The sequence below is a fragment of the Trichosurus vulpecula genome, chromosome 3, assembly GCF_011100635.1.
Source record: "Trichosurus vulpecula isolate mTriVul1 chromosome 3, mTriVul1.pri, whole genome shotgun sequence".
In the NCBI taxonomy this organism is placed as follows: Eukaryota; Metazoa; Chordata; class Mammalia; order Diprotodontia; family Phalangeridae; genus Trichosurus; species Trichosurus vulpecula.
Window position 1 is genome coordinate 402,146,475 of NC_050575.1, and position 9,768 is coordinate 402,156,242.

The following is a 9,768-nucleotide window of genomic DNA, read 5'->3' on the forward strand; positions in this document are numbered from 1 at the left end:
GTAACAAAAGGGAAGTTATCTGCCAGAATCTGTTACCATTGTGAAAGAAGTTGTTTTTTGAAAAAAAAATGGGAAATTGAATAAATGCAAATATGTAAAATCTTGTTGTTTTAATCAAATGACTGGTTATATTGGTACTCTTGTACAGTCAAATGAAAAATAATATGGTTTCTAAAGTGTTAATGAGAATAATTAGAAAGGGAAGAGAAGTTTTATGATGTAGGGTTGAATCATTATCCCGTGGACTAAGACTGGGATTTTAAAGTTGTATTGTATTTATGTGAAATAGAGTTCTTGAATGTTGTGAAGTGACATTAGAGCAATTGGGTATTGACACAAATAGTGTAATTAATTACTGCGACTAAATCAGAGACATCTTCAGTTTAGGTAAACAATTCTAGAAGTATTTTGGAAAATGTTTTTGTGATTTTAAGCGAGAGTTAGAGCTTAACAATGTGTATAAGACTCAATTCCTGAAGTGTTCTTTTTTTTCCCTCCAGAATGAGTTAACAGGGACAATCCATCAACTTGTGAGGTCAGTCATTAACCTCTTTTGTTTGTTTAAGCAAACTGGAATGGGATTCCAGTATACACGGTTATGTCAGTAAAAAGTACTATTATGAGTTGTTTTGTCTTATGGCTGAAATGAAGACTGAATTGGGTTTGAAAGGTTTGGAAAGGTAAATTAAGGTTGAGGGAAAACACGAAAGGCAGATGAGAAAGTTAGGGGACAAATGGGAGTTAGCTAAGCCTCCCCTGTCCTGAGAATGATAGTTTCAAATGGTTTAAGTTAAGTTGAGAGTGTGAGGAAGTATTTTAGAAGATGGAAAAGTTATGTAGCTTGATTTGATAATTATTAGCTCAATGAAATTTGGGAAAGTCCTATCTGAAGGATATTTATTTGCTATTTAAGATTTTATGGGACTACAATTTAATATTGTTTTAAGCTCTGATTACAGGTATAGGTCACATGAAGCCAGTACTGGAATGGCAGGCGTTACAAGCTGAGAATTTTTTAGGTGGGTCTGCCTGGGAGCAGTCGTGAAGACGACCTTGGACACAACCTAGGTAGGATCTTCCTGACTCTATTTCCCAGTTCCGCTATTTCCTTTCTGAAAAGGAAAATCCCCACCTGATTACTCCTAAGCCCTGCTTTCAGCATCTAATGGCTATATGATTGGCTAACAGATATGATTCATGCCTGGAATCAAATAGAGCTAAGGAAGTTCTTTCCTTCTGTTAAGATATATGAAATTGTCCCTCATTTCTTTCATAGCAAATTTATATTAACAAGGAAGTTTTGTAAGCACAATGCTAAATCTATTAGGTAATAGATGGATATTGGAATATCTCTGAGTTATTATAATAGGATACAGGAATGAATAGCTTACAATTTTAACCTATGTTCATAACCAAATAAAGATTAGAAGAATATAGAGATAACATCCTCCAAAAGGAGGAAATGATTAGACACAGTAATAAGACAAAGATGTAATGTGATAAATGTCTAATTAAATAGGATAGCAAATTTTGAGAGGAAAAGGCAATAGGACCAAATTGATTCCTCTAAGAATTATATACAGATGTGTATGATTGGCTCCATAATTTATCAATTCTGGAAATTCAAGCTAATAAGTGTGTTTAGGTAGTAAGACCTTAAATGTGGATTTTTGTACAAGAAAATTGTATGAGATAGTACAAGTGAAATTATATCTCCTTTATTAAAGTATCTGTCTGATAATTTTAAAAGGAAGATGAATTCAATTTATGGTTGGACCTTTATATTTTAAAGGACTCTTATACCAGGTACAAAATTTAGGTAAGGTTAGAAACAGTAGATGATAATATGAACTGAAGTACTCTGAAGTTAAAAGGAGAGCCAAATTTAAGTGATTAAGTTATATTAAGTTAGAATTGTCTGAGGATTTCTAGATCTGAACCAGAGAAGCAGAACTCTCTTTTACTATCTAGGAACCAGTTAACCACAATCAGGCATCTGAAAAAAAAAAATTTTTTTTTTTTTTTTTTGCTTTAAATGGACATTGGAAATATGTAACTGGGATTTAAAGCTACTTTGTATTTGTACTGTTTGAACTTAGCCCTGAGTGGCTGGGGCCTATGTTGTGCTGTTTTTCTCTCAATTATCAAATTACATGTGTTCTGAGAGCTCCTGTCAGATCTGACTACTTCTATAGCTGCGAACTTGTGGATATGGACTCCTTGATCCTTCTATCACATCTGATGATTGCCCATGCTCCTGAGTGGACATCTGAGCCCATAGGACACCTTGCCCTCCGGTTTCAAAGAGCCTGAAGGGGACAGCATCAGACGCAGGCAACCTTCCCAAGAGACTCTGGACCAGAACCTGAACGAAGGACAACTCTCTTCCTGAGTCCCTTGCGTTCCCAAGACTGTTTACTTGTACCTTTGGTATCTTTAGCTTATTTTACTTAGGTGTTCTACTTTCCCCATTATGCTCCCTACTGATACCCCTTGCAACTTGCTCCCCCTGCTTGTTTACAAGTAGTTTATAATTACTGTGCATCTCTGGGGATGTCCAAACACAGAAAGCAAAGAAAAAAAAAACCTGAATCCACCTAGATAAGGATTTTTACAACTTTACCCCTGAGGAAGATAGAGGTTTTTCCATACCTTAATTGGTCTTCAGGTGAAGCTTTCAGCTTACCTTTGACCAAAAGGAGGAAATGTGGAAAATATTATACTATTTTATATCATTTTTGTAATTTCAATAAGACTCAGGGCCTGAACTACTTAACCAGAAGAAAAGCCTGATCCTAACAGTCTCTTTGTTCTCTGAGTAAGCTCAGAGACATCTCTATCTTGTATCAACAAATCCAGATGGAGTATTCCTTGCTCTGTCCATGGCCATTAAGGGTGAAAACCTTGAGCCCAGACACTATCTTGAATTATGTGACTTTTCCTTATCTTAATATTTTATGGGCATATACTATGTTGTGGAATGTTAATGGCCAATTAAACACAGAGATCCTGGGGCTACAAATCCAATTGACACTTTGACAACTATCTAATTTGTTGTATTTACAATCTATTCCATTAAGGAAAATCCTCTTCTTGTATCATGGTTAAACATACATGGGGGTCATAAAAATGAGGTCATACAGGCTTGCTAGCTCTGCTAAAATAACGTATATAAGTTTTCTCATTGCTTTGTTCAGGCAGCCAGAGTTATACTCTGACTCCTTGTACGTACAAGTAAGCTAGCTTCGCTATGCTTTAAGGGAAAATAATAAACAACATGGATTTTTCTATCACCTAGCTCTGTTGTTTCCTTCAACCAAATTTTAAAGGTTTAACAATACCCAATTAAATTTACCTTATCACAATAATAAGGTTTACCAGGACTTTAAAAAGCTTTTTCCAGAGTAATTCCTCTACACAGAAAACCACACAAGATTGATAAGAATTCATGACTAGATGGTTTCCAAAGTTCTTGTTTCAGTTAATAACCTCAATTTCTTAATTAACTACAATTCTTAATCTAACAACATCCAGATTATAAGAGGAATTATTTTAATCACTAGTGGTAACATTTTAATTTCTAAGGCCCAATACTTAGAAAAGATTATTGCCTTTAAAACCATATTTTTTCAATATTGCTGATACATCTGTTTGTCAAATTACACAATTTAGAAATGTAACAATGCTGTAAACATAATTATGCATTTTAAAACTTGAAACAACCCATTTATCAATTTAGGTAAACACATTTCTAAATCTCCATGCACAGAGAATCTTTCATCTCATCATTTGAAACTACAACTTTAAATCACCAGATATATTCTCATAATAGAAAATTTTTCACACAGAAAGTCTGTTCTCATGGTTAAATATCAGTATTATTAATAATTTACTTGTTATAACCACATATAACAGTTCCAAATTTTATCACATCCCTTTGAAAACCCAATTCACATATATCAAAATCAGCTTAAAATTGCTATAATATCATTTCTTACCACACAATGGTCTTCTCATATTCCACAATCTAAGAGAATTTTGGGAACACAATGCAAGTTTAGAAATACAGAAACAATAATTTTCAGATGACATCTATTGCATTTCCAGATTACCACATATAGAAATTATTCAGCTTATTACTTTTGGTAATTAAAAACCACTTCAAAAGTTAACAATTACATTAAATCAGAGAGAGATAATAATAATGTTGTATCTAACATATACCAGACTTTATGTTACGCATTTTACAATCATTATCATTTTGATCCCATAACAACCATCATTATTACTTTTCTCTTTACAAATCAGGAAACAGGTCAAACAGAGATTAAAATGCAGTTTTGCAGTTGGAACAAGAAGTGTGAAGTTACCTAGAGCAGAAGCTAGTATCCCAGTGGTGACAATTCTGGGAGTCAGAAAGTCCAAATCCATCTACCTCACCCTTCCCCCACAACTGCAGAAGTTACTGAGCCTAGGGCGGTTTGCAGCTGCTGAGGACAGAGTGGGCAGAATGCATAGGACCTGGGTGACATTTCCAAACTTTGCCAAAAAGGATGGGCTACAAAGGTACCCAGGGGCACAGGACTGTCAGAATACTGTCAGTCTGTGAATTTCTGTCCTTCTCCTCCTTTTGCCAGGTGGGGAAAGGTGATTTGAGTTTTCCCTACAGTTCTCCTGCATTCTCTTCTCCTAATCTGATCTGGGAGGAGAGAGGTTTGTTTTAGCTGCTCTAACTTTTACTGCTGCTCTGGCTTGGTCAGAGACAAGACAATGGTGAAAGATCTCAATGATTGTAACTCAAGTAAACTTCATCTAAGTGATCAGCATTGGGAAGGTGTTTTAGCAAGAGTGAGCTCCTGGAGGGATTTTACAGTCTCAGGAGTTCTGTCCCAAAGTCCAACTAACCAATTTCCAAACTTTTAATGAATAATCAATCCCAGAATATGCTAAAATGTTTCAGCTCTATTTTTTCTTCAAGTTCAGTTGGCCAGGCCAAACATTGAAAAAGAAAAAAGAGTCTCTGTTTCCCTAAATGCAGCCTTAGAATTCTCTGGCTACCCGCATTTCAGATTTTACCCGGTATAGACATTTCACAGCACACGCTCTCACACAGACAGTTAACAGACAATTAACAAAACAAATACAGAACTGAGCTCAGAGTTCAAACAACAGAGAATTAGAAGCTTTCATGAGTTAGCTATTAGCACCCCTATGGTCTTTGGGGAAGCCTTGGAGTTCCTGATTTTTCTGACTCTCCATATCCTATCCCTTAGGAATGGGGAAAGGGGAGATGGAGGAGGCTTAGGGCAGGTAAAGGAAGGCGAGGAGTAAGGATAAAATGCATTTATCCTCCCCATAATCAGAGCCTTCAAGGGAAGGAAGCAAAAATAGGGCAGAAGGCAAAAACAGAGCCCTTAAGGGAAGGGGGAAAGGGGCAGGGAGGGAAGAGAGAGAGGAGGCAATGGTAGTTACCTCCCTCAGGATCAGAGCCCTTCCTGGGAGGCAGAAGGGGAGGGAAACAGCAAAGTGCAGTTTTTCTCCTCAGGACCAGAGCCTCCAAGGGGAGGAAGGAAGGGAGTGGAGGAACGGTTGGACTTCTAATTCTAGTTTTTGACTGATCCATAGTTTATTTTCTAGATCAATCAGTGTTTCCAGGGAATCTATGTGCATTTGCCTGCAGATCTGATCCCTGCCCCCAGAGCTAGCTTAAAGGGAATTTTCAGACTTCAACCAATTTTGTGGGAGTTAGTTTTGGAAGCTGGGAAGAGACACAACTTACCCCCACCTTGTCAAGGCCAAAATTCCGGGAAAAATTAATCCTATGGCACCAAAAAGCGTTGGCAAGGTTGGGCTGCATTGTCCCATTTCCATCATTTCCATCCAAAAGTCACGGCACCATAACTGTTAAACCTGAAAATTTGGTTGAAGGAAACAACAGAGCTAGGTGATAGAAAAATCCGTGTTGTTTCTTATTTTCCCTTAAAGCATAGCAGAGCTAGCTTACTTGTACGTACAAGGAGTCAGAGTATAAACTCTGGCTGCCTGAACAAAGCAATGAGAAAACTTATATACGTTATTTTAGCAGAGCTAGCAAGCCTGTATGACCTCATTTTTATGACCCCCATGTATGTTTAACCATGATACAAGAAGAGGATTTTCCTTCATGGAATAGAGTTGTAAAGGATGTTGACAAAAGTCAGTTGAAACTACAGCCCAGAGTCTCTGTGTCTCATTACATTCCATAACATAGTATATACCTGTAGAATATTAAGCAAGGTAATCTCTCTTGGGGTTAGGGTAATGTCCTTAGGTCAGTCTAATCTGGCCTTGTTGACAGAGGTAAGGGTATTTATTACCTGAGCAAACTTTTAGAGAGAACAAAGAAGCCCAGGTCCTGGATCTTCATCCGGTTACTCATTAATTCAGGCTCTGGGACTGATTGAAATTAGAAAATGACATAAAATAGTATAATATTTTCCACAGTCTTAAGTCATTTGCATACATTTCTGCATGTGTTCTAATCCCAGATGAAAAAGTAATATTAGATCTCTCATTGAGATAACAGCAGAGAGGGGCAGCTAGGTGGTACAGTGAGTAGAGCACCAGCCCTGGAGTCAGGAGGACCTGAGTTCAAATTCAGCCTCAGATACTTGACACACTTACCATCAGTGTGACCTTGGGCAAGTCCCAAGACCCCAAGTGCCCTGCCCTCTCCATGCAAAAAAAAAAATGTTAGTTCCCCAGTCTTAATTTTCTTTCTAACTCAGTTCCTTTCTTTCTTTCTCTCTTTCTTCATTCTATTCATTGCATAAACACTAGTCAACTCTTGGTCTCTAGACCCAGAGCCATCTGATCTCTCCTGGGAAGGCAGAGAGCCTCCCCCTATTTGTAACCGAAATTGGCCACCTGTGACAAAACATGTCTAGCCTAAGGGAGATATATTTAATACAGCAATAAAAAAGAGACCATGTGAGCTCACACCTTCAAGGAAATACAATTGGGCCACTCCCTCCATGTACATGTAACCACTCCTGGGGACCTAGAGTTGAGGTCAGACCAGTGGTGTTTTGCATGGTGATTTCCAGGGGACCTTTCACAAACCCAGCCTGACATACAAATATCTCCCAACTTTCTCACTGAGCTCAGGGCCCTCTGCCTCCAGTTCTACAAGAGTTACAATGCTCTCCACATCCTTGCTCCTCTGCCTTCTACTGCTCTGGCCTCAAGGTAAGATTTCCAAGGAGCCATAGGTTGGGACCACTTTAGAAAGAGAGGGAGTTATCCTTTGGGCATCTCTGACACAGCCTGAGGGAAAGGTAACTACTGAATTCACTGTATCTACACAGGATTCTTCACTGAAATCTCTTTCTTCTTCTCCTTTTCCCACCAAGAAGCCCAAGCAGCCACTGTGATGACCCAGACACCAGACTCCCTGGCTGTGGCTCCAGGGGACACAGTCACCATCACCTGCAAGGCCAGTTCCAGCATTAGCAACTATATGGCCTGGTACCAGCAGAAACCAGGACAGTCTCCCAAGCGCCTGATCTATACTGCTTCCAAGCTGGAGTCTGGGGTCCCTGCCCGGTTCAGTGGCAGTGGCTCTGGGACAGATTTCACCTTCACCATCAGTGGTGTGGAGGCTGAAGATGCTGCAGATTATTACTGTTTGCAATATAATAGCTATCCATTCCCACAGTGTTTCAGCCCTGAACAAAAACCTCCCCAGGCTGTTCAGCCCTTCAACATAATGGAGCAGCTGCTGCCCCAGAGTCACAGGCTTAGGCCAACCACTGCCCTCAGGGGAAAATTAGGCCTGATTCAGCTCTCCTGCAGAAGCGACTTATCCCAGGGACTCTGGTTGAGGTAGAAAGATTCAGAAGAGAGAGAAAAAGGAGGAAGAGAAAAAATCTTCTGCCTGGTAAGCTTTAGACAAGGACCACAAACCTTCCCATGGAGACTGCTTCCAGAAGCTCATCTCATCCTTTGCTCTGCCCTCTGTTGCCTCTCCCAATTTCCCCATCATGAGCTGATGTTTAAGAGGAAACTGTAAATGACTCAGGGGAATGGGCCTGGACTCTCAGCTCTGGCTGCTTTTCTCCAGCCCTAAAAAAAACCCAGGATAGACAACCTGGATAGAATAGTCCCTAAAGCTCTTGAGCCAATTCAGTCTACAGGATAGATCCAGTCTCTCTCCTCACTCTGGGAACTGTGGAACATTTTATACCATTTTATATCATTTTTAATTTCAACCAGACCCAGAGCCTGAATTAATGAGTAACTGGAAGAAGATTCAGCACCTGGGCTTCTTTGTTCTCTAAAAGTTTACTGAGGAAATACCCTTACCTCTGTCAACAAGGCCAGATGAGACTGACCTAAGGACATTTCTTCCCCTGTTAGCCATTAAAGGATGAGACCCTAACCCCAAGGGAGATTATTAACTGACCTTTGTCAACATTCTTTACAACTCTATTCCATTATAGAAAATCCTCTTCTTGTATCATGGTTAAACATACATGGGGGTCATGGAGGTGAGGTAACGCAGGCTTGCTGGGTCTGCTAAAATAATGTATATAAGTTTTCTCACTCCTTTGTTCAGCCAGTCAGAGCTTATGCTCTGACTCCTTATACATACAAGTAAGCTAGCTTAACTAGGCTTTATGGGAAAATAATAAACAACATGGAATTTTCTATCACCTAGCTCTGTTGTTTCCTTCAACCAAACTTTGAGGTTTAACAGAACCTCATTTTCAGGCAAAATTAGATATCCTTTCTTTGTCACTCCTTGGTAGCCACTCTTCATCTTCCCAGGGAACTGGACCATCAGCATTGGGGAAAACCATGCTTAACTTCCATAAGGCTTCTAAGGAAAATGTGACTGAAAAGAACAATAAGGGAGGGAGGGTAAAAAAAACAATAAATTTACCTGATACCTTTGTTGTATATTCGACAGGAGTAACAGGTTATGCATAGTAGATTACCAGTTTCATGCACAATCATTTTTTTTATTTTACTATGTCATGGAAATGCTTGGAAATACGTGGAAATACATATGTATTAATGTAATAAAAAAAGGGATTAAGAAAAGGCAGGAGAAAAAAAGAACTACAAGAAAGGAGGTTAGGGGAGGGGCAGGGAGAAAGTATCCTGAAAAGTCTGCTTTAAAGCTGGTTTAGGTGGCAGATTTGATGGTATATGGGGGCAGGAAGTCAGGAAGATTCATCTTCCTGAGTTCAAATCTGGCCTCAGACACTTAGTAACTGCATGACCCTGGACAAGTCAATTACCCATCTTTGCCTCAGTTTCCTCACCTACAAAAATGAGCTGGAGAAGGAAATGGCAAAACATTCCTGGATCTTTCCCAACAAAGATTCAGACATGACTGAAACAACTAAACAACAATTCACTTTCAGCTGTCGTTGGGCTCTGTACAAGCAAAACAATTTAGGGCAGGTAGGTGGTGCAATAGAAAGAACGCTGGGCCTGGAAGTACACAGCTACTAACCCTGTGACCCCGGGCAAGTCACTTAACCATCTTTGCCTCAGTTTCCTCATCTGTAAAATGAGCTGGAGAAGAATATGACAAACCACGCCAGTATTTTTCCCATGAAAACCCCAAAATGGGGTCATGAAGAGTTGGACACTGAAAAGACTGAACAACAAACATTACATAGGACATTAAAGGTTAATACGCACTTTACACATGGCGGTTCTTAGTTGATGGTTGTTGTCCTTGGCTCTCAAAGATGACAAAAATGACATCTCTATGCC

General features: G+C 39.3%; 1 gene segment (V, D, J or C); it reads left to right on the top strand.

Moving 5' to 3' along the window:
• Positions 1–7,175: 7,175 nt before the first annotated feature.
• LOC118842712 lies at positions 7,176–7,867 on the top strand. The segment is given in 2 exon segments: positions 7,176–7,227; positions 7,392–7,867. Coding segments are annotated over 2 exon segments (525 nt in total).
• Positions 7,868–9,768: the final 1,901 nt, after the last annotated feature.